The 25,885-nt window shown below is 41.1% G+C and overlaps 1 protein-coding gene across 5 annotated transcripts in view; it reads left to right on the forward strand.

The window, feature by feature from the left end:
* The window catches only part of LOC147145104 (muscleblind-like protein 1), a 98,467-nt gene that overhangs the window by 36,389 nt on the left and 36,193 nt on the right, over window positions 1-25,885 (forward strand). For all 5 annotated transcript variants that reach the window (XM_086035741.1, XM_086035740.1, XM_086035742.1 and 2 more), the window contains exon 2: window positions 1,424-2,207. In XM_086035741.1, coding sequence (XP_085891867.1) covers window positions 2,034-2,207 — 174 coding nt within the window. In that variant the 5' untranslated portion in view covers window positions 1,424-2,033. The remainder of the gene's footprint in view (window positions 1-1,423; window positions 2,208-25,885) is intronic.

The following is a 25,885-nucleotide window of genomic DNA, read 5'->3' on the forward strand; positions in this document are numbered from 1 at the left end:
GGTAGCCATGGATGCTATTGTTGTTGTTGTTTTCGGACTGCGCGCTCGTAGGAGGAAGCGGAAATGCAGAGGAAACTACGGTGGCTTAGATACACCAAAAATAACAAAATCAAATGTGCCGATTTGAACGTTTATAACATCGTTTTATCCAGAAAATTCTGTTTCGGTTCAAAATCGCTTAATCCAGCAGCCCTACATCATATAGTACATAGCTAGCATAGCCCACAAGCTAGTCTTAAAAATGGAAAGACTAGTAGACCAACTCGTGTTCGTTTTTTTGGTGCGAGTGGAAGTTGACCGAAGTTTGTAGATGGAAAATCAAACGGAAGTTGAAAATAATAGGCGGACCGGCCTATAGGCAATTACTTTTTGTTCTGGCCGGACAAAAAGGCAGATAGACAGACGGCGGTTGCAGGCGGAAGGCGATAAATGGACTGGGAAATTTTAGAAAAATGCCCAGCTCTGTTTGTTTTGTTCTTGGTACCGCTAATCAGTTAATATAAGATATGTTCAGGTATACTGTATAAGATAAGGGCTAAAAAGTTGACGGAGTGTAGAGAAATTTTGGACGCAGCAGCAAAGACACGACACAATGACAAAATGACTTTCTTACACTACTCATAAACAACTACGAGCCCTCTCAATTCGAACATCTCACTGCCTAACTGTGTGTGGGGAACAAAAGCGGAAATAACATCAAAAATGCTTCTTTTAATGATCTGGAATCATTGACAGCTTGGCATACTAGACAGCCTGGCCTATTAGCTACATACAGTGGCATTGCCTTTGCCTGACATTGACCTCAAGGCTAGATAGCAGTTAGCATGGTGGGAGTAGGCTGCCATTCCGGTGATTAAATGAGATTACATTTCTGATTTGAACTGATTGATGACTTATGTGATTGAAAATATCTTATTTAGATTAAACACACAGGTAACACACAGTCTGCTTTCATAAAATACACTAGTGAGATTAATCCTCTAGAGGCTGAAATTCACTTTCACAAATGTTCACATTTTTTGGAATTTCACAAATTCAAATTCACATTTAATTCAAAGACTTCTCATCCTCTGTCCTTTCGTCTGCAAAATGGGTGTCCATCCAGGATGGACCATCCCGTCCCTGGGGATGGAATGCTCATATCAAATTTTCTTCCCAATATCGGTCCGACAGTTATCTGTCCAACAGTTATCGTGCATCCCTACTAATCATGAGTTCACTACTGTGTTAAGACATGTTCAGACTTACGATTATATTCTGGATACATCACATCTATAGGAACAGAAATCAGTTTGTAGGCAAAGAGAATAAGTAAGAAACACGACAAAAAATTGGTTTGGAGTGACTGACTCTAAATGGGTGTGAATATCTAAGCTTCTGTTTCTGTGTTGCCCCACTGACACGATTCCCTCCATCTCCACAGAGAGAAGTGCCTTCTTACTCTCCCGCCTGTGGCTCTTGCACTCTGCTGAACCCTGCCAGAGTCATCAGCGCTGCCTCGCAGGGCAGCCAACGCCATCCACTGCGCCACTGATTCGCTAAAGTTGGGCCCCTCCCTCCCTGCTTGCTTCCCTCCTGTGCAGATAAAGCCTGATGCTGAGAACGAACAGATCCAATCTGCTGCTGTGAGCGGGAATAAGATCGGCGCTCTCGTTGTCTTCTCCACCACACCCTTTCCCTCCTCCCCCTGCTTCTTCCCATCATGGGCAAACGCGATCAATAATGTTTTACCATTCTCTCGTCTGACAGTCGAGCCGAGGAGCGAGCCGATATATGACCGCTAAAGGCTTCCTGTTTGAGGCAAGCACGCCCTGAGGATGGGCTACAGGTGGTAGAGCCTCAAGAGGCCTCCCTTGGCTCAAATCCCAACAAAGACTTTTCGAGCCCACCTTTTCCCATGTCCCCATGTCATTGACTTATTCATCCTCATTAGCAACACACAGGCGTGCTTATATTTGCATTTGCTGGATATACATTCTTCTTCATCTGCCCCCCTCGGCTGCTTCTGCAACTGCTGTCACTCCTGCTCCAAAATGGCGGTGAATGTGACGCCGATCCGGGATACAAAGTGGCTGACTTTGGAGGTGTGTCGGGAGTTCCAGAGGGGGACGTGCTCGAGGCCAGACAATGAGTGCAAATTCGCCCACCCGGCCAAGAGCTGCCAAGTGGAAAACGGCCGAGTCATCGCCTGTTTTGACTCGCTCAAGGTGAGTGTGACAAACAACTCATCACTGCGCCATTCATCACTGCCCTCTTTGCTGTTGTTTTTTGTCATGTTTTTTTACAGCTCCCAATAGAGACTACAATTGTCTGTGGTTGTTTTATTTGCGTTGGAATCATAGTCACGCCAATGCTTTGGTGATTCATAACTTTGTGATACTTTGGTACTTTATCAAGTGGTTTGTCTGAAGTTGGACATTATGTGTTGTCCCCTTGACAGTTCAATCCACGGAGTCTAATGAGATCCAACACAAGAGCTCTATCCACAATTCTGCCTTTTTATCGACAAACACAGACATCCACCAAGTCACCGTCATCGGACATTGAAACAGCAACATACTGATAATTGGGTTGAATTTGAACTTTTTCAACCCATTTTATCAAAATCAAAAGGCACCAATTCTCAGATGTCTCTAAAAGATACTCCTGAGCAATTATCTTGTGGTGTGGTTAAGAGTGATTTTTCTTCTCCCAGATCTGCTTGTAAAATGGTTGTGATGTCAACCCGCTCAGGGCACAAATACAGTAGCAGCTAGTTGTGCTGCGTTTGTGTGTCACAAGGAATTCACCAGGATAAAAATGACAAGGAGAAAAGTTTGAAACCACACTGTCATTACCATATAAGATAGCAGTTAGCCGAGCTTCTGTTATTTCTTCTTTGACTACTAGTCTTTCTTCGTCTTTGTATTTTCCAGCAATTTGGATGACTGTGGTGTGTTGTTCATCACTACAGTTCACTACACACTAGAAAAGCAGTATGAACACACATGGCAATTTGTTCCTTCTCACTTGTGTGGTTCTTTCACATTTTAAAAAGTGAGTAAGTCTATACCCTGCTTTTGTCATTTACAAGCACAGATGTTCAAATGAAGTTGCGACAGATTCCACTATCAAATGCACATTACAGAAAAAACGGTCAACCCAGAAACACTTTGATTAGTTTTCCAGGCGACCTTTTTAGCGATACAGATATGGAGTTTCCTTCCTACAATTGGATTATATGTTATCTGTGGCTGAAGTTGCTCCCTTTGGCCGCTGTTTTGTCTCATGCTGCAGGCAACTGAGGAGTGCTTCCATTGGAATCTAAAGCTTGTTTGAGTCAGTAGCGTTTGTGATGTGAGCATGTTAGGTCAGAAAGTTCTGCTCCTGTTTGTGAGAACATTGAACTTTCATCTATTCTGTTACTTGCTCTTAGAGAAGTGTAGCTGAGAGTGATGGCCTCCACTAAAATAGATACTGTGTCTCAATCACTGTGTGCGTCACCCACTTGAAACAAATAAGCGCCTCACCCCAAACGTCCTCCTCACCTCCATTTATGAACGCTTTTGTTGACACACGGACAAAAGTCAACTGGTGAGCTCTGAACAACTTTGCTGCTGACCAAAGCGGCATCTACCAAGGCACTTAAACAGTCTTTCCCATGCATTAAAGTGTAGCGTTTTACCAATGTTGTAAACAAAGATGATTCTTTGTTATTTGTAGAAATTTGGGCAGCATGGTGGAATACAAGTTAGCACTTCTGCCTCAGTCACTGGATGTGGAGTTCGTATGTCATCCCCGGGGATTGTGTTGTCGCCTGAAGTCAACTAGTATGAGCTCCATACTTGACCAGCAAAGGATCCAAGGGTACCCTGTTTCTTGGTCAAAGTCAGCCAAATAGGATCCAGCTTACTCGTGACCCTCAACAGGATAAGGGTTATAGAAAATGGATGGGTAAATATTATTTGATGCAATTACTTAAGGCATAGTGTAATTGTAACGCTGCGACGACATTAAAACAAAGCCACCTGATGTTGTGGTCATATAGTCAGGAAGTGTAAATAGGAGAGCGTGTTTGATTGTGTGTTCTTATGAAAGTGGATATCAAGGCGGTCATCACATCAACATCTGTGTTTGCGAGTGAGAGATTCCAAAACAATGGGGTCTCTAGACGGGACTTGCCTGAACTTTTCTGTCACAACAGCGGGGAGACTGTGAGAGAAGGAGGGGAGAAGAACGAGGGCAGCGCACACTGTGTCGTTTATGTTCAGGACTATATGTAAGAGTGTGTGTTTCATTTTGAGGTCACACAGCATAGTGGGGTGTTCTCGGAAAGCTCTGCAATTGACTCTATTTTTTGCCCTGGCACTGAGACAACACACTCCCACTGCGCAGCTCCACTTTCTCACTGCCCTCAGATGAGGGGAGGGAAAATTCAGCAGAAAGCATAGTCATGAACACTCAATGAATGAGCTGGACAGGTTGTGTAAATGTGCTTTCATGTAAAGCAGGGGAACGGGGACCTTTTTCCTGTTGGGAATCGTGACAGTGTGAATAGTCCTGTGAGAGTCGTACTAAATTTTTGTTGATGGCTTCACCAGTCGAGGCCTGGTCCTGGTCGCCGCTGGTGGTCTAGCCAATTGGAGTGGTGGTATTAGCAACTGGTGGTTAGGCTTGCAGCTAGTGGTAGTGCAAGCAGAAAGTGATGGTGATAGCAAGTGGAGGTGCTAGTAGCTGGTGGGGCTAGCAGCTTGTGGCCGGGCTAGCAGCTAGTGTGTCACTTGCCTTCCACCGCTGAGGCCCATGAATTGGGCTCTCGAATTTTCTAAACGAGAATTGCTATTAGTTAGTGAATATTCATAATGTCATATTATATGACTATTTGTGGGTTAGCTGTTTTGGGTCAGGCAGTTCAATTAATTAAATTGCAATTAATATATATAATATATGTATTAATCTATAATTTAGAAGGTTGTATTGTCATCCAATCAGAATTTTACTGTGTTGCCAAAGGCGAATAGCTCCCTTGGCAGAAACATCTTTGACTACTGCAGAGTAAAAAGCCGGGCAAGACATGTCATTGTTGAGGCTCAAAAAGAGCTCACCTTTAATCAGGTCAGCAGAACATTTGTTTCACACCATTGTCCACTTACTCTTCATAAAAGAGAAAAATAATGTCAATAATTTATTTATTTATTTTGCAATATTTAAAACTAAAGTGTAGTATATCGGCTGCCTGTACAGTAAAAAAATATGCATATCTGTTCGAACTTCTTATAAATGTAAGGCCGTGTGTGTATTCTTTATCTCTTACTCAACAATGTATTACTTTTATGTATTATCTATCTATTTAATGTACTCGTCAATCAACTGTACTTGTTTATTCCTCCCGAAAATTATGTTGTTTGTCCATACAATGCTGACATTCATTGCACATTCCCAAATTGACTTAAAAAATTATTCTTTACATACCATATCTATCTCTGGCGTTGCCTGGTCCACTATTTACTCATTTATATACGCAGTGACGTCGTTGTTTACACAATACATGCTACCAGAGCACGTCTGGATCGACAAGAGAACTTTAAAAAAAACTAATTTTAACTTAATTTTATCAAGGTGCTGCTTTAGTAAAAGTGTTAAAATAGGCACAACTACTGTTCGACATAGACAAATGAGCTCCATCTTGATAAATGATTGATGAGTATTTTGATCATCATGTGTCACACGGCTATAAAACTGCTGTACTGATTCATGGAGTGGCGCTTAAAAAAGGGCAGATCATAATAGATCACGTCATGTATAAATAGTTGACCAAGAATCTTCAGTCAGAATGATTTCAGTTGGAATGGGAAAAAGTCTCCACGTAAACCTGGCTATTGACTGATAACCAGTTTATGATGTACCCCACCTCTCACCCAGAGTCGGCTGGTATGGGCTCCAACTCTAGAACAACCCTAATGAAGATACGTGCTAAAGAAAATAGAGAAACACCGTTTTGGGGCTTTTTACTACAGTTCCCCTGAGTTGTGAAGACCACATGGAAATTGTGGTGTTTCTTATTACTAAATCACATACTCAGAAACTCACCAAACTTTACCTGCAAACAGTGTGTCTGAATGACTCAAAACCCATGTATATTCATCATGACAGGACACACTCAATGGTACGCACAAAATGTAAACTCAATCGTAGTTATTTTGGATTTTGTCAATTTCCAGGGATCATACATGAATGAACTATTTAGGAATACACCCAATGATCACCAAATCTGAACCGGGTAAATCAGACAGACGGGCTGTGCTTACCTAGCTGCAGATCTTATAGAAATCGCTTCGTTTTATATTACTAAATCACCTTTTAGGGAGACTTTGACATGCTTCAAAGCTCATCAAATTTTGCAAACGTATCCTTGTGGAAATTGACATACCATAGTACTGTTTTCCACAGATTTTGTCCATTTGTACCTAAACAAACTCCCCCAAAGGAATTCAGCCAAATCTCAATTGAGATAACATACAAGCCAGACTGATGGCACTTAATTGTGCAGGGTGTTACTTTCTATCATAAGGTGTGGGCCAAACTTAGCGGTAAATTTTGATGATTTGCCACCAGACAGGAATCTCTCATAACACAGCCCCAAAACCTCCAATCTTGACTAAAAGTGCTGTGTGTGAAGCTGGTCCCATCCTTAGGGGATCCATATGTCACATCCCAAGAACGTGGTTTGCTTTTTAAAGAAGATAAAATATATCCAAAACTCTCTCTAAAAAAAAAAGACTGGTTTAAGTTACTTAACCGCAGCTATCTTAGACCCTCCATTGGAGACAAGGTAAAGGGTTAAGTGAGGAGGTGGTGCATCCCCTGGTGACATCATCGCTTTATCCCGGCATGCATACAAGTGCTTCAGTGCCATGAGGCTCAAGTGGGCGCAGTGCATCCAAATTCCAGTGTTCTATTTAGCAGTGAGCACCGTGTAATTTGGCTCCTATCTGATTGGCAAGCCGCGTAACCGGAGAGCCGAGCTGGAAGTCCGTCAAACCAACCGTAGCTTACCTTGGCTTAAAGCTGAGCCTGTTTCTGCTTCAGCTGGCCTCTGTATTACTATCATTATTATTATAAATGGTGCCTGCCCGGTTGCTGGGATGCCTGTGCAGGGTTCGGTAGGTACAGGTAAGACAGGACTGGACAAATGGAGGCTGCCGGGGCCTGCTTAGATGATGAAAACAGACCCTGCTCTCAGTGCCAGGGCATTCCACAGCATGCCTCCCTGACAGTTTGATACATCTGCTTTATCTGCACATGGACTCATAACACATATCCAGGCATGGAGTGGTGTGCGAGGAAGATGTGCAGTTTTAGACCCAATATCCTTTAATTTAGAAGGATTTGTCGAAACAAATAACAAATGGTGAGCCTATCCCACTGGGTTTAGGGTGAGAGGCAGGGCTCACTACAGATATTCACAGTCTTATTCACACCAATGGATGAATATATGAATTTAGAGTCTTTGTGCATTTTTGTGGAATGTGGGAGGAATCCGGAGTACCCGGAACATGCAACTTCCAAACAGAGGCGTTGACATGGAGACTGTAACCTGAATCGCTTTACTGTGGGGCAAATGTTGCCCATAAGTTAACCAGTCAATTATGAATCGATAAAAACACACTTAATTCCAAACACTTATATAGCTGCCCTTTGATTGATTGGCAACCAGTCCTAGGTGTACTCTGCCTCTTGCCCAAAGTTGGCCAGGATAGGCTCCAGTTTAGAAAATGGATTGATGCATTGCAAACAACACAAACAATTGGACTGAAACGCACAACACCAGTCACAAATTATACGAATCAAAGCTTTTTGCTCGCAAAAAGATGCTTGATAGAAGCTCTGAATGAGAGTGCTATCAAATCAATGGAAACTGAACTAAAACAGGAAGTGGACAGCTACCAGAATAAAATGATTTACTTCATATAACCAACACCCAAAAGTACATGGTCAACCCCAGGGTATTGGAATATCAGTCATACTTCATTGTAACATACAGGGCATTTTCATTTTCTCATCTTGTGTTCTCCTTCTCTTACCATACTTTTTTTTTCAGAAAATAAGCATAAAAGGTAAAACACACACAGTTTAGTTCTGTGAGATTAACTTACTTTAAGGTAACTCCGTACAGTCTCGGGGTCCGACGTTCATTGCATGGACCTCACCCAGTAGCAGCGTAATATGTAACACTTTCTGACAATCCTTGAAAATGCTGTGAGGACAGGATCCTTCATCGACACATTCAAACCTCTCAGTCACCCGTTTGTGTGTGTGGGCGAATGCTTGAGTAGATCCTGCACATGGGATAAGACCTCTTTGAAATGAAGACGTACTCTAGTTTCTTTAATCTGCTCTCCTTCTTCATTCTCCTCTCATCTGCTTCTGTTAATCTGTCGGCCGCATACTCGACATTACTTTGCAGCATATCATTATTATTCTTATTATATATATTTTTTGCACTCCAGCCAAACATCATAGAGTGATGAAGTACAGGCAATGGGCAATTTGGCCTTGAGGCCCACTTCCGTGCCAGTGCAAGAACACCGTTGTTTTTTAAAGAATGGCCATGGTGGCTTAGGTAAAATGGGTGCACACTTTTCTCCTTTAACCAGCTAACAACTTTTCAAGGCTTGTTTGTCTATGTCAAAGAGAAAAGAACCCTATTAAATTTTAATGAGCTCGAGATGGACTCTGTAGCTAAAGTCGTTTGCCTATAGTCAATGGCTTTGGGTATGCATGCTATTATACACATTTGCTTTGGTAATTTTATTTTGTGTTACATCGTTGTCCCTTTATTCAGTTGCATGGTAATTTTCCTCGGACACCTTTGCAGATGACCACATTTCCTTACGAGGTCCATTGAGTTTGCAAAGTAAATGCTGTGGATGTTGTTGAACATGCATTAAACATTGGACTGTTTTTGCAGATCACGTCAAGTAACATTTGCAGTGAAAATGTTTGTGACACAGCAATTTTAACTAAACTAATGCTAAGTCTGCTGTGTTGTAGCGGGTTTGCTTCGCTTGAATGCTAGCAAAGCTAACTAATTCTCATTAGCCATTTTGCAGTTTAGTGTCTAATAATGACATGTTCAGATTCATTATCATATAAATCCGTGTGCTTCTGAGCTCTAATTGGAGTAGCTATTCTCGAGTGTCCTATGGAGGAAGTTCAACAATTGAGTACTTTACGTAAACGAGTAGCTGTCATCTTGCTGTTGGGGAAATTGCCTTTTGTTTCTATGTAAAATTGCAGTAATCCATGTCATGTGATCCTCAAAAGTTGATTGTGTGTCTCGGGAGTGACGCTTTGCTTAACATTCACCTTATTGAAGACAGAAGGCTCTTGTCCAAATGTCTCTTTTGACATTGATTTAATGTACAATGAATTTTAGAGCAACATTTTTGCCATCATTTGCTCAGAAAAAAACTGAAACACCTGTGTGTCTCATATGGCATGCTTTGTGATGCCATGCCAGCTTCCTCCATAACTACAGTCTTCACATTTCCCAACTATTGCCCAATTCAGGGTTTAAAACATTCAAAAACGTCTTCAGAAGCAACCTTTACTAAGGGATGGTCTAGCCTTCCGGCGATTTTCTAGTGTTTTCCTTGTGTCACAATACAAGGTTAAGATCATTAAAAGTACCATCCATCCAAGTGCTTATTCGATTCAGGGTAGCAGTGAATTGGTAGCCTCAGAAATACAGATTTAAATGGGAAATCAACCCAAACACATTTTTTTCAATAATATTTTTCCAGCAGGCCCACTAGTTGAAACACAACATTCTGATTAATAGTGTGTTTGTGGAATACGAGTTGAGCAGCAAAATCCACCCCTTTTTTAGCCATCTCCGGGGGCGGCTATTTTCTCACTTCTGTCGACTGAAAGTTACTTAAAGGGGAAGTCAACCCAAACATATTTTTTCAAGAATACGTTAAGAATACTATGCAAGCCCACGAGTTTAAACAAGGCTGTCGTGTCAGGGAGACAGGAGGAAAAATTGAAGTGCAGTCTAAAGTATTCAAATAAAAGAAAACAAAAAGGCCAACAAGGCACAATAAAGATCAAAAGGAAAACAAAACAAACACCAGGACAGGACTGGAGTTGACTTTGACAACAGACAAATGACAACGAACTGACAAGGACTGAAAGAAAGCAGGGAACTAAATACAGACAAGTTGACACTACAACGAGGAACACCTGAAGAAGACACAGAGGGTAGGAGGGAGCTGGTTGGCTAACACAAGGGACCGGGGATGACAAGTGCAGGTGGACTCAATAACTTAACGAGAGACAGACAAAGGAACACAAGGAAAAACATGAAACAAACCATCGTCTCTGCTGTGTATTATTTTGAATTTTGAGGATGGACCTACGAAGAGTGACGTTGCTCACGAAGTATAGGTCACAGCAAGTAAGCGAATTTGATTGGATGGTTCATTTTTAACCGAGGCCCAGTGCGGTGAAGGGCTTAATTTCCAGACCCACGTTCTTTGTGGGCGTGGCTTGCCAGGCTACGGAGACGGGCAAGAGACAGGCTACACCATGGACTGGTAAGAACTAAAGTCAGACGTGATAAACATCAATGACCTTTTTCTTTGTTTCACAACACTTGGTATGTTACCCTTGTACCATGATGCTACAATATATGGCCAGATCCTAGCACTACTCATATTTTTAAGGCCCCACAAATGTTAACGTATCTGGCATTAGATGTTCCAATCCATGTCCCGCCATATTCAATTTGTTAGAATCTTTGAATTGGAACATCCTCCGTGAAGTCATGACATCATCATCCTTCAAATGCAAACTTGGAAGGATCCACCATTTGAAAAGGAAACCAGATGTTATCTAAATCAAGATGCTTAAGAATGACTTTAAGTATCAATGAGTTGTGGAGTTGTTTAAATGTATGCATCTATGTATGAGCGACTGTCTAAACAACGTCTAATGCTATCCAAATCCATTTTTAAACTACACATTTGTGGGCCTAGCTGAACAGGATCCCTCCTATTTGATCCTTCAGTTCTTAGCCCACACAAGACATTACGAAAGGAGGCTTTTATTAGCTCACAACCATGAAACAAGCAGAGAGCAGACAGCCGCTATCAACGTTGTCTCACTCGATTCATGGCCAAGCGCCCCTCCCAATCTCCCTTGAAAGTTCTCCTCTAAATGTCTGTATGTCCTCAGAGAGGCTTGGCCACTGTTTTTAAATCCATCTGCAGGCACGCTGCCTCAGCATGCGCACACATCCATCTTAAAAGATGCCACATCACCACGGAGACATGGCACAACAACATCAGAGCCAAAATACGCACAAGGGCGTTCAAAAGGAACTTTGTGATTGTCTTGGGTCACCTTTTTTAATCCGGACAACATGTTGATTGTGACTACTACTCAAATGTATCACTCAAGTGTTGTATCGAGGCATTGGAGCGGTGACATCAGCATGTCTGAGCACCGAGTCGTGATGTCCCGCCGCTGCCACTGCTGTAGTTGTGAACAGAATATCCAATCAGTTATCGTTTGTCTGTCTCATTCCTAAACCCTTCTTGACACCCTTTACCTCACCGTCCTATTCTTTGTAATTCTGCGGGAGTGTCTCAGATTTAAACAAACCTTTAAATGAGACTGCAGACAAATAAGACATAATGGGGCAGAGGCGGGAAGGCAGATGGAGAGGGAGCAACGAAACATGAACACGCCTGAGGACGGCCATCCGTCTGCTTACTTCTTTTTTTTCTTTTTTTTTTTTTTGTCCCTAAACAGCTTTGTGCGTCTGTCTGCTTGTGTTCACGTCGTCTCATCTTCCATTTAAATGTCACTGACCCTTTGCTCTTTATTTGATCCTGCGGAATCTGGCCGCAGTGCACTCATTTGCTTTCAGTTCTGCGACACATAAACACACAAACTATTGCAGGTTCACACACGTATTGATGTGTACTCGACATACAGCAAGTGAAAATGCAAGAAAATATGGTTGACGCTTGCAGCTACTATATCACACTTTCCACTTCACTTCCTCCTAAAGATACAGTATTTGATGGACTTCTTCCACATCAAACTCAGCTAAAGTGGGGTACACACAGTGATTTTTAACAACATAATCACTTTTTGAATAGTGAGACACCTCAAAAAGCAGAGTGGCAAAGGGCATCCAGACTGCTAAAAAGACAAAGAAGAAGAAATAGTAGTGGTTGAAAAAATCTGAAAACTAACTCTTGGTCATTTTTCATGAACTCTGTGTTGACCACACAAAAGGATTTGCCATTGTATAAAGTAGGTTTAACAGGTTTAGCATTTTCAGGTTGTCAACCCTGTTTTTGAAGAGTTGAGGTTGGAATAAAACACTTTTAACACGCCCCACACCGCTGGATAATCACTCAGGATAATCTTTCAGAGAGATTTGATAATCAAGCCTTAGCTGACTTGGATTCTAAGGGAGGGAGAAATGCTCAAATTAGACTCGATTGTTGGTACGTGGAAATAGAGCTGGGCATTTTACGAAAAATTGAGCGTCCGTTTTTCGTCATCCGTCTGCATCGTGGCCACCGTTCAGTCGTCCGTCATACGCCTTTTTTTTCGGGGGGGGGACATAGTACCCGCCTATAGGCCAGTCCGCCTCTGATTTTAAACGGGTTTCCGTCAGCGATTCCAAAGGCAAAATTCTATAGGATATGCTTATCCTGTTTAGGATTGTGGGTAAAATGGAGCAAAAAGGCAGATTACACCCTGGACTGATGGCCACTCAATCACAGGGCCCTTTCTCAAAGTGTTGCCACAATTTTGGAAGCATATAATTGCTCAAAATGTTTTGGAATTAAGATTAAGAAGTCTAGTCCAAGTGCTAATGGATTCATTGATTGAAAAAGAGCTGTGTCCTAAGACTTTTGTCGATAGAAGTGAGCACTGAACTCAGTGTAGGAGTGTACTGCTGCCAAATAAAGAGCATGACCTCAAGAGGAAAATGGCAAGTCATTCCTGGCACTCTATATTCCGTTCTTGCCAAGAATGTAATTGGTCTGAAATCTCACACACAACATATTCTATGTGTTTTGGAATTGTTTAACCCCTAAAATGAAAAAAAAAAAAAATGAAAAAAGTTTTGTATTGGTTGCCATGGCTACATCAGCCTACCCGGTTCCAGTCTGTATCTGATTTATACGGAGCAGCAATATACTGTACAGTCTGTGCTATGGAGAAGTCTTAAGGCCGAGATAGACCAATCTGACGTCGGCTAACTGTGAACGACGCTTACCCTCTGTGGCGTCGGGCCGAGCACTGGAAAAAAATGATGAAAATAACGACAGTGACAGAAAGCGACGCCGACCATTAAGTACTGTCTGTGCATGAGATGTAATACCCTTCCTTACCATCAGCAGCGGTATTCACTATCCCTCATTGTTAGAAAAAGCCTCACGATGAACTCCCACGCGGAACAAACCCTCATGCTCTTGACACAGTATCATGCAATACTTACATTGTCAACCCTCGCTCTTGTACATTTTTGGAATAGAATCAAGATTAAGGTAGCGAAGGTGAAATTCTCAAGGCTTTCCATCACTTACTGTTTATCCGCATTCTTCAGCCTCTATGAAACAGGATTTAGCCTGATAACTAAAAAACGGTTGGACCCAAACAATTTAGGCCTTGGTTGAAGTCTAAACTCTGCAAAGTAATATTGTACACTGAACTGAGTAGATGACATTCACCCTAAAAAGTTTTATAATTGCTTATACCAGGGGTCGGCAACCTGTTACACTGAAAGAGCCATTTCGATCCGGTTACCGAAAACACTGAGCGCCGCAAACACTTTTTGATGTAAAATGAAGATGTGTGTATATATGTATATGTGTATATATGTATATGCGCAGAAGAAGTGACGGCGTCACTGTCACTCACGACGTAGTGTTTATGTGGTGCAGCGTGTCGGGGCATTTCGACAGTGGAGCGATTCGGTCAGAGGTAGAACTAGAAATATAGTATTTGGGGGGAAATGATGAGGTGAGGCTTTTTTCGATCTCATTTCATCGAGACGTCACTAAAGGTGACGTCACGTCAAAACCGCGCGTAAAAAATGAGCCGATCGAGCCGTGACTGAATTACTACTATCACCATAAATGTACACTTTATTCAATTAAAGTCAAATATAGTCAATACTGTTACTCAAAACAACTGCAGAGTCGCTGTCAGCACTGATGCCTCCGCCCGCGCGGAGTGCATTTTGGGCTCCTGACGTCAATGTCGGATGTATGCAACCTGGAGGTTCAGACTGCGATCGCGTTGCAAAAAAAAATACGATAGGTATCCAATCTAAGACCACATATGAAAGTGGCCAAAAACGTCGACTTACTAAGAAGATATGATGCACTTTTTTGAGACAAAATATCATGCACTTCAATCGGACACTTATAAGTTATTTTCCCAAGCCACGCAGAGCCGTAAACATGAGGATGAAAGAGCTGCACGCGGGTTGTCGACCCCTGGCATAGACTATATAGTAAAACCATAAATATATATCCCAAATTATCCCAAAACATTTCAATGTTATTTCAACCACATCTTACAGCGCTACCCTAAAACAAAAATAAATGTTAACAACCCAGACAAAACGTAGCTCCTTCCTGACACACAAGGATGTTACTCTTAGTTGAGATGTATCACTTCAACATACTTGACACCAATTCCTACTTTCCTAGTAGCCGGTACTTTGGCAACATATTTGGTCTCTTAGAATATTACAGGAAGAGCATGAAATATGTAAATGTATTTCAAATTATGAAACAAGACAAAAGTGTAACATTCATCAACAAGTCTCACCCTCCCAGTTGTTATATAAAGAGATCTTATTCATTGGCAGGGCGACTGAGTCATGTGACTGTGGCACTGTTTCTGCTGCTAATCAAATCTACACCAGACATATTTGTTTATTTATATTTACTTATTTGGATCTACCCCTTGAGATAGATTTGCTCAATCTTTCCTTCCCGACAAACAACCTTAGCCGATTGCTCAAACGAATTAGGCTTGTGTTTGCGCGCCTGTCACTCGTTGTTTTGAACACGCTGTTATTAACCAGCAGTCATCAACGAGCTCGTGTCGCCATCACTCATGCTCTTTTAATTAGAAAATAATCAGAGTTGGATGAGAGCTTCATTAAATCTCATCTGTGGAGCCGTCAGCCACAAACAACATAGGAGTGGGAGATTTATCAGCCTTATGAAAAGAACTCATGTACCTCCCCTTTGCTTGCTTTGTCTCTCCTAACCATCAGGTTGGAATGAATACACGAAAAAGAAAGTCCAAAGAAGGAAAGGACATTGGAGGATGTGAGCAGGAGGAAGGGAAAAAAGAGATTATTAGTGCTAATTAACAGAAACTTAAGTGTTTATCAGCACTCTGTCTCTGTCCAGTATTGATCCTTTGAGACCGAGGTGGAGTGTTCTTTTTTTTTTTTTTCTGCTTTCAGCGCTCCTTTTATTGTCTTGCCTTTTTCTCTCGACAGCGCATTAAGCCTGTGAGATTACATAGCGTTTTCATTCACTCGGCAGAGGTCACACCTGAAAATTATTATCATTCTGTCGCATTGTGTTTATTTATTGATTTAAAAAAGTGATCTTAAAGCGGACGTCAACTCAAACATTTTCTTTACAATAATACGTACTATGTACTCACAACTCTAAACGGTAAGACCATAACTATTGTGTTTGAAGAATATGAACTAGAACCCCCCCCCCCCCCCCCCATTTTTGTCCATCTTAGAGGGCGGACGTTTTGTCTTGTCAGCTTGTGAACATCACATGATCAAACCCAGAAAACAGGTGAGCTGTGACAATCTGTGATGTCATTTTCAGTTGAGAGCAAATGGCAAAATGGCCGCCTCCTTCGATGGATCAAAACGGGTTGATTTTGCAGCATGATTCATATTCAAACGCAATATTAAGTGTGTTAAGACGAGTGGGGGGACATAGACTATCTTGCTGTTAAGAAAATGTTTGACTTGACTTCCCTTTGATGTTCCTGGATTCACAGCCTCGTTGTGTTTCTATTACTATTCACATTGCAGTAGATGTCAAAAGTAGAACTGATTAAGCTATTCTGATACTTCATGACAATTGAAACAAAAGCCAAATAAAGACAGAATGACATCGAAGAAGGGTGAAAAAATAATGTGATTTGAATCAGCAGCAAACTGCAAATCTTCATGGGCAATCGTTACCAACATGTATTTCCTCAAATTGGGTCATTAATGTACTGAACTAAAGCGTACTAGGCATTTATTTTGAAGGGAGTGTCTTTCTTGAGAGGAAGCCTTTCTTTGTAAAAATGCTTGCATATAGGCATGGCCAGACCTCCTGTCCATTGCTTGGTTGACATAAAACTATTACTTGGTGTTACAACGGGAATGCATTGTGTCATTGCCCCGCATTAGCAGCTTCTATTTGCATGCCATTTAATTCCTGACTCTTATCAATAATGCAGTACAGCTGGAGACAAAACTAATTGTTTCCTGTGTACGTTTTTATCCGTCGCATATGATGGATGTGCTTTCCTGAACGGTGATGTGGCTGAAGTGCTTTTACAAAGTTACAGAAAGATGAGGCTCGAGTTGTCCTGACGAGGCCTGCTCGGATGAAAGGCGAAACGTCTTCCAAGACGACCAGAAATTTCGAGTTGCGATTAATTCAATGCCCTGAGAAAGTAAGATGAGTCGTGTCCAAGTTTGAGCTTTACTGTGATGTCTGTTGAGGTTTGTGTCTGCTTGATCATGCTGATCTTTCTTATTTTCTTTATGGAAAACGGCAGCACAGCTCACAATCGAGAGGTTTCTTTGGTTAATTGAAGACAAAATTCTCCATTGGTTTAAATGTGTATGTGAATGATTATTTGTTTATATGCCTAATGAGGACAAGCAGCCTAGAAAATGAATCGTTGATGTGTATGAATAAAACAGCTGGGTCTCTGGAGTGTCTGCCCACCTATCACATGCAAAATTATTATTTATTATATTATGTGTTGACATGCCCGTGTAATGTGTCAGCAGCTTGGTGATGAGATTCTGCCTCCATGAGTGAAAATACAATCAACACTGTCTTTACGGGGTTTGAGTGGGCTTTTGGAGTTGGCATTTGCTTTTTTAGATTAGAGGCTCAACTAGTAGCCACCCCTTGTCGTCATGGCAATGGCTGGGTTTACACTGCGTGGTTCAAGTGACACAATGACGATTTTTTTTTTGCTTTCAAGTGGCACAATTGGGATCAGCGTCATGGCAGTATAAAGTAAATGGAAAAAAACTAAACAAAAACAAAAAACGTATGAACTGAAATGTCTTCAGATCGTAATCAATCCTCTTCCAAATGTTGATTGAAATCTGACACTTTTCAGATATCTGCCAATACGAGTACATCCCAAGCAAGCTACAGAAACTAAAGCCAGCCGTGAGCTACAGTACATTAATCATCCATATACGCCGCAAATGGGAGCTTGACGTCACTGAAATATACCATTTGGTAATGTATACATACCCATGTTTTCCTAAACAATACAAATTAAAACATCAAAAACCACCTGCTGTGGATGTGGATCTACACTACAGTGAAAGAGTAAACCAGGGAAGGGCAACTTGGATCAAAGGTAAGAGTGGGTCGTCCTGTAACCGGAAGGAAGGTCTACTGTTCGAATCCCGCTCAGTCTGAGTCATGTGTCATTGTGACCTTGGGCAAAATACTTCATCCACTTTGCCTCCAGTGCCACTCACAATGATGTATGGCTCGGTATAAATGTTTGGTGGTGGAAGGTGGTGCCGTAGGTGCACACTGGCAGCCATGTTTCCCTCAGCCTACATACATAGTGTACCACCACCAGAGTGTGAATGCATGACTGCATGAATAACGTATCCATTGTGATCGCTTTGGGTGTCCGATTGTCCAGAAAAGTTCCGTAGAAATCTGATGCATTATTTTTATTAAATTCTGGAGGGGGCCACAATTTTTCATCAGTTCTACTCGGGGGGCCACATAGGACTTCCTAACCAGACAAAATATGTGCCCTTAATATATTTTATTTTTGATAATACATTTTTCAATGCATGTATAAAAGATCCACTATCCTAAACAACAACAAATGATTTGAAGCAAACAATAAACCACCGTACTGTAATTTTTTTCCCTAAAACAAAAGGCTCTCTCGCATAAATATTTCCATTCAAAGACAGCACAAAACTGTTGAGCAAGAAACCAATATTAAGTGCAAGAACTCAGTTTGTACATTTTTTCACAAAAATCAACTCACTCACAATTGTAATATTATTGAGGTACTATTGCATGTCATTCCAAATCTGCCCAAAAATCATTAGGCCAACTCACGTTGTAGTGTCGGGCAGTATAATACCCAGTTAAAATGCCACAAAGACATGCATGCCATCTAGTGGTGATTTGTGATACTACAACTTAAAACCATAGTCGACCCTTGCATATTTCTTTTCAACATTTTTTTTATATTTTGGATTTGTCCTGTTTTTTCCGGCATACCATTGCCCCAACCGCCCCGAATTTGGATGTTTAGGGATGTTTTTTTTAAATGGGCGGGGGTTCCTAAAAATATGTAAATACATTTATAATAATAATAATAAATTATTATTATTTAAATTGATCAAGGGGCCACTCGGAATGTGGTCAAATATAATATAAATAAGCAATGGTAGGTGTGTCATCCAATAAGTAAAATAATAATAATGTGGAGGTCACCCTCATTTAAATCAGTGAGGGGGCAAGAGTCACCACATATAATGTGTAATATTTGTATTACTTATTTATTACGGTTTACTTCTGAATTGTCACATGTCGTTTCGTTATCATGCAATTTTGGCATCTATGCATGCAGTTTAGTGTTATGTCAGCTTGAACACAGCCATAATGGACATGTGTCACTTGAAATTTACATGGAAAGGCAATCGTAATTGGGCACTTGCAAATGCAGTCCGGGACACCTGGGAACTATTTTAATTTGCAAAGAAAATGCACAATATCTCCTTTACATGATTTGTTTCTCTTTTAATCCAGTTTTCATGGTTTGTTTTGTCTAAAGATCAAGAAGAGTTATAATCTCTGATTTGATGACAAAAATGTTGTCTTTATGTGTAAAACAAACAAACAGAAAAATAAACAGGAGTGGTTTGCAAAGTTTTCTTTGAATTCAACGCTGTACTGATGCTATGACGTTACACTGCTGTGATGTCATTTGCCAATTAGCTCACACATCAATCATGGAAACAACTGTGCTCCCTGGTGAAAAATGTGACTACAGCCATCAAGTGGTTTCACCTTTTTCCTGGAGGCAAAAAAAAAAGGAATCATTTATTTGATTTGGCATTTACTTGTTTAAGTAGACAATGCACCCGTCGACTAATTGAGACGTGTCGTCAACTGAGCGGAGGCCTCTAGTTGAGCAAGTACAGTAGTTGCCCCGGAGAAGCCAATTTGCTGATTGCCTGTGTGATTGAATCATAGCGACATGAAGTCTGACAGAGGGTGGCTGGTGTCAATGCGCAGATTATAGACAGAGCGGAAAGAGTGGACGTGAAGCAGTGATGGACGGCTACACACACATTTAATGTTGTAACACCGACGCTGATGGACAGATGGGAGAGGGGGGAAAAAGAATGAGATGGATGGCGGGCACGTAATAACGCGGTGCGTGTCGCCTGTTGAGCGCGCGCGTGAAATTGAAGAATGTGTATAATATCCCTTTTATTGTTAGAGCGCGTGTCTCGGTTGGACGCTGTGATTTGTCAACAGACTTTAAGAGGATTACGGCGGCGTTAGGAGCAGCCATCGTGACAGATACAGCAGCTGGGTTGTGTTCTGTTGCCGTGACGACCCTCATCACTGCTGCCTTGCTGTGTTAACACACGAAAGCACATTTTTGGACTGTTTGCTCTCTTTTTTTTTTTAATACTCTGACCACATCACAGACAATTCTATTATTGGAAGGTGATGACCCTGCTTACACTGCGCCCCCCCAATCCTCCACCCCCCTCCGCCACCCCCATCCCTATGTTCAAGTGTCACAAGCCAACTTTGATCAATGCACACTGGTGAGGATGAGCTTGCAGCCAGAAGGTGCAGGCCTTCTCACTCTGTCGCGTGTGTACGGATAAAAGATGTATAGAGACCAGTGGTGCTCCGATCGATTGGCCACTGATCGTGACCGGACGATTTCCGGGAAAAAGTACGTGATCCGCATATGTTGATCAATGCCATTCATTGCTGCACTGTAAAACTTTGCTGTAAAACTGGCAGCCTTTACTGTAAAATTTCACACAGTAGTTTACTGTAATTTATAATTCTGTATATTACTGTAAAATACAATGCGCCGTGGGGGGCAAAAAATAAAATACAGCACTTTTAAACTTTCCTGTAAACCGTGTTGCGTCATCGGAAGTATGCCAGAAAAGAGAGGGAAAACATATAGAACAGCAGCCATTTTTTCTTCTCCGCGAAATACCCTTTTCGCCAGGCAGAACGGACAGTGACACCTGCACCTCGAAGTCTACCACCTGTCCACTAGGAGTCTGGAATTGATGTAAGTTGTATATTTTTTTTTACCTAATGTGTGGAAATTAAAATGTTGGTGCCTTCGAACCTTGTTATACAATAGCGAGCAAGTATTTGTATTTTTCCCTGTGGCTTGCATATTTCTGAAGTTCCCCCAGCAACAAGGTGGTTCCTAGAAGCCAAAGTGTAGAGAAAAAAAACAACGCCCAAATATTTTTTTGTTGTGTGATGTTCTGCACTTTTCATATTATGAAATACAAAAAGTGGTGTGATTGTGCAGCTAATTGTCTAACAGTCACTTTGGGCTGAAACCGCATGCTTGTTAACCTCATTGCCACTCAATTCACAGTTGTCACCTGAAAGGCTGATTTTGCTTTTGTTTTACTTTGTTTTTCTAGATGCTACACCAACATCAATCCAGAGAGGGGAAGCAAAGTTATCATCGACACATTGTGGTTCTTGTTTTTCTTACTGTTAGCAGGCACAGTGATATGTGATAAGTATGAAGGGTTCCCGCAATGTTTTTTTCTTGAAACATTGGCCCTGTATGTTAACCATTGTCATTGACATTATAACAAGAAAAGTTGAAAAAGAACTAATACGTTGTCTTTTGTCTTTATTGTCAATGATCGTGATGGTGGTGGAGTTGGAATGGTTTGAATTGGTCAAAAAATATGTAGAAATTACAGGAGGATTAAAAAAATAAATAAAAAAATTCTGGGCTTGTGAAATTTGGGGGCGGGGGAGTTGCGATAAGGATAAGATGAACGGTTTAAAGATAGATAATCGGTCTAAAAATTTAGCAATTACATGGGAAAAACAAACCAAAAAAATCATAATGTGGCTTTTATTTTGAAATTCTGAATTAAAAAAGAGTAAATTTGAATAAAAAATAAAATAATATAGTCAAAATACAGATTGTATTTAAAAAAAGTATTTTACTGTATCATCATAAATTACAGTAGTTCACTGGCAGCAGTGATCCAGTAAAATATTGTAATCAAAAATACAGTAATTAACTGGATCTAAATTTACAGTATCATACTGTAAATTACAGATATAGTAAGATAGTGTAGAAAATTACAGTACTTTATTGGATAACTGCTGCCAGTAAAATACTACAATTTCTACGGTGAGAGGTTTTACAAGTGTAATGACAAAAAACGACAACTACAGACCAGCCTGTGGGCAGTGTTACAGATCAAAGCAGTAACTGAATCCTAATATACTGCTTGTTCAGAAAAAAAAAATCGGATTAATCAATTATCCCAGCAGTCTTCGGGAAGTAGGCGGGGCACATGCAAACACCACACTGGGAGGCCGGGGCCGGGATCGAACCCACTACCTCTGAACTGTGAGCCGAACGTGCTAACCAGTCGACCACCGTGCCGCTATTCATCAATTAATGGAAAAATAATTAACAGATTACTGGATTATTAAAATAATGGGGTCACTGATGGTGTAGCGGTACACATGCCTGAGTTGTGTGCGAGCAGCGTGGGATCGGTTCCCTCTCAGTGACCGTGTCTGTGTGTGTGTGTAGTAAAATCATACTTTGAGCAAATATTTGTCATAAAAACACTTGAAGGTCATAAATGTAAAACCATCTAATAATGGATGGTGTGCCTTCGTGTGCCAAGCAGGGGCGGAGGTTTGGGTGGGCCTGGGTGTGCACAGGCCCACCCAGATTGACAGACTGCCCACCCAGTGAGATTCATGAAAAAATATATATATATATATATATTTTTTTTTTTAACTTGCACCTTGTTGTGTTTTTATTTTATTGAATATTAACAATAGCATAATTGTGGTTGTCTAAGGAAGATCTGAACTTCATATTCAGTTTGTCATTTTATTTGAATATACGATGTGTCGGGACAGGAGGATTGTGCTCAGTGAGAGAAATATTCGGGCCCACCCTGATTTTTCCAGGCCCACCCATTCGCCACGTTGTGGCTCCGCCCCTGGTGCCAAGGAACCAAAAAGTCGTACCTCACTAGTCCAATTCTCCTCCTCTCACGTCAGACCATCGTAAGCCGATGGTCTCACTGTCCTGGATTTCATTAAATTGTGAAAGTGTACCTAATATTGTGGCCATTTGGTGTGAATTTATTGCATAGTCAGCAAATTAAATTTTTATGTTTCTGAAGATGAGATGATTTTCTGCTGTTATTAGCTGTTCCTCACCATCTCTACTCAGTGCTTCACTGTGAGGATTTTGCAGCTCTACAGCGTTTTTTTTTTTTTTTTTTTTTTTTTTTACAAAAGGATTACAAGCTCTATTACTGCTACGGCCCTTGTACTTGTGCGCTCAGCATTGTAGTACAGTAATGAACGTGGTGTGTGTGTGTGCGTTTTCGTGTTGGATATCAACACATTCTGCAGTAACGAATGCTAATCCTCTCTTATCTGCTTTAACCTCGAGGCAATGATAGAAACTGCTACAGTGACACGCCGCGTTATAGTGTGTAAGTTTGTGTATGAGCGTGCGCGTGTGTGTGTGGGTGTGTGTGTGTGTGTGTGTGTGTGTGTGTGTGTGGTCACTATTAACATGCTTGTCCATAAACACAGTTGACAACAGGATGACACCTTTTCTCATTGAACTTCAAGGCGTGGTCTGACCCCCTCCCTCCCCATGACTTATCATCACGAAACGAGCACAATGGACCATTGAACCTTTCATTTATATTCCACGCCATCTCAACCATTTTAGTCCACCATCCTTGACTTATTTGAGCATTCTTAATGCGTATTTTAGTGGAAGATGTATTTTGTCATCGCTATGAAGCCTGTTCCTAGATTTTTTTTTTTTTTCACACAGGCTGAATGCTCTCCTTTGTTCCCCTTTAACCTTCTGTATTTTTCATTTTTATTCCTTGAAGAAAATCACGGACCATCTGTTTGAAGTAAGCCTATACCTTGATCTGGTGAACTCTCTCTCTTTGGAGGCCATTTACACAACGCTCTATGGTCTGGGTTAATTTAAAGTAAAATAAAAAACTAAGTGATATTTGGCCCTGTTTACTTAGTGTTTCACACTGAAAATTTCATCATCAGACTAAAGGCCACGCAGTAAAAAGCATAGTCAAAAGCAACTCAAAACCTGATTGGACTGTGTATTGTGTGTCATGAAACATTTCTCAAATGTAAGACGGAGAGGGACAAAAGTGGTTCCAACAAATGAAATGTTTGCTTTGGCTGTGATTTTTGCATCACTTTCAACACTGGTTTGTGTTGTACGTCTAGTTATCACATAAGCAGAACTGTACAAAAGTTGACCTGAGACCACATCTTCAAACGGTCTACTTGTTCGGTATGGACCAGGATGCAGCTGATAGCCTTAATCAGAGATGGGCATTCAATCCCAGAGACAGAATGGTCCGTCCTGGACCAGGGGTGGGCAATTCCAGTCCTGGAGGGCCGGTGTCCTGCCCGTCTTCCATCTCTCCCTGCTGCAACACACCTGGTTCAAATGATCATATAATCAGCAAGGTCTGCAAAAGCTGGATAACGATCCTGATCATTGAATCAGGTGGCTTGCAGCAGGGTGACATAGAAAACATGCAGGATACCGGCCCTCGAGGATCGGAATTGCTCACCCTTTTTCCTGAACTGACGGGCGCCACGTTTTGGGACGGAGGACGAAGTTTTTTTTATAAAGAATGGACCAAGCAAGGACGGAATTGGCTTTTTGTCCATCCCTGTAATCATCCCTTAACTTTCAAGTACCGACTGACGCGTTGTGTTGGGTTCTTTTAAAAGGCAAGACCACTGTTCTCTTCTGCGATACCACCGAGCCAACTTTATTAACTGTATGGGATGTAGGAGACAAGTGGATAGCATTTTGTTTTATTAACTAACTGTTAACATCTAATTCATACCTTACCCCTTTGCATGCAAAGTATGTCCTGGTCTGGGGCATCTCTAGGGCATAAAAATCTCTCCAAAGCATCATTCATGCTCTTGCCAGCGCCACCATACACTTAAAGAACCACCCGAAAGTGGAAGTCTTTTGTTCTCTTCATTGCATTTTTTTTCCAATAATTATTGTTATTGCAAAATAACGCCAATAAACATTGAAAACGTCAGAGTTATCAAAGTTAAATGAAACCATTCTCACAAGTGTGAAAACATTCTGAGACCATGAGATGTGCACCAGGATTGGAATTAGATAGCGTTTGAACTTGCCCATACAAATGTACACACCAGAACATTTTAAATGACAGTATTTTCCGGACTATACGTTGCTCCGGAGTGCAAGTCGCACCAGCCATAAAATGCATAAGAAAGAAAAAAAACATATATAAGTCACACTGGAGTATAACTGTTTTGGAGGAATGTCCATCTGTCGAAAATGAGAAGGTCACAATAAAAAAGAAAAAAGATGGCCCACAGTGCCATGTTTGTGATTATAAAGCATCTTCAGGAATTCACATTACTTCAAGTGGAAATCTAACCAAACATATTTTTTTCAAGAATATGTTCCTAGCAGGCCCCCCAGTTGAAACACGGCATTCGGCTTGATATTGCATTTGTGCAATATGAGTTAAGCAGCAAAATCCATCAATTTTTAGCCATCTCTTTAGCTCAGCTTCAGAAAACAGGTCAGCCGTGATTGGTCGTTACCAGAGCCCTGAGTAGTTGTGATGTCATTTTATGTTGACAGAAGTGACAAAATGGCCACCCCCGGAGATGGCTAAAAATGGGTGGATTTTGCTATATTCCATATTAATCAGAATGCCCTGTTTCAACGAGTAGACTTGCATAGAACATAATCTTGCAAAAAATATGTTTGGCTGGACTTCCTCTTTAAGTCAAACTCTGCCAAAGTTTTCAAGAATACTGATGACGTTTTTAAAGTTTTTAAAAGACTCGACAACTGGCCTGGAATGTAGATTGCAGCATTTTCAGTCATTTTTGTAGGTCTGTTCAAAGGTTAAAAACAGAAATAGATTTTTTTTTTAATTTAATTTTTTTTTACGAGAGTATTATCATGTAAACATGCTCTTGTTTACCAGCGTTGTTCAGCTTTCCAATCAAGTCAGTTCAATCAGAAGTCAGTTTGTTGTTGACTTTTCTTGAATTTCTCAAGGGCTGCCTTTATCTCTTTTGATGATACAAACCGCAACGCTCAGTTCTTCCATTCTGGAACTGTTGATTGCGGCGCTCCACTTGCCAGCACCCTACCCATTTCAAGTACAAGCACGGGCCACCACTCTTGCATTCAGCCGACTATAATGCTCTTTGTGATCTCTCCTTGGCTCACTGAGTAAGGGACACAATTCACTAAAGCTAAGCTT

Source organism: Filicampus tigris, chromosome 7 (genome assembly GCF_054856515.1).
Source record: "Filicampus tigris isolate MCC_2025a chromosome 7, RoL_Ftig_1.0, whole genome shotgun sequence".
Taxonomy (NCBI): domain Eukaryota; kingdom Metazoa; phylum Chordata; class Actinopteri; order Syngnathiformes; family Syngnathidae; genus Filicampus; species Filicampus tigris.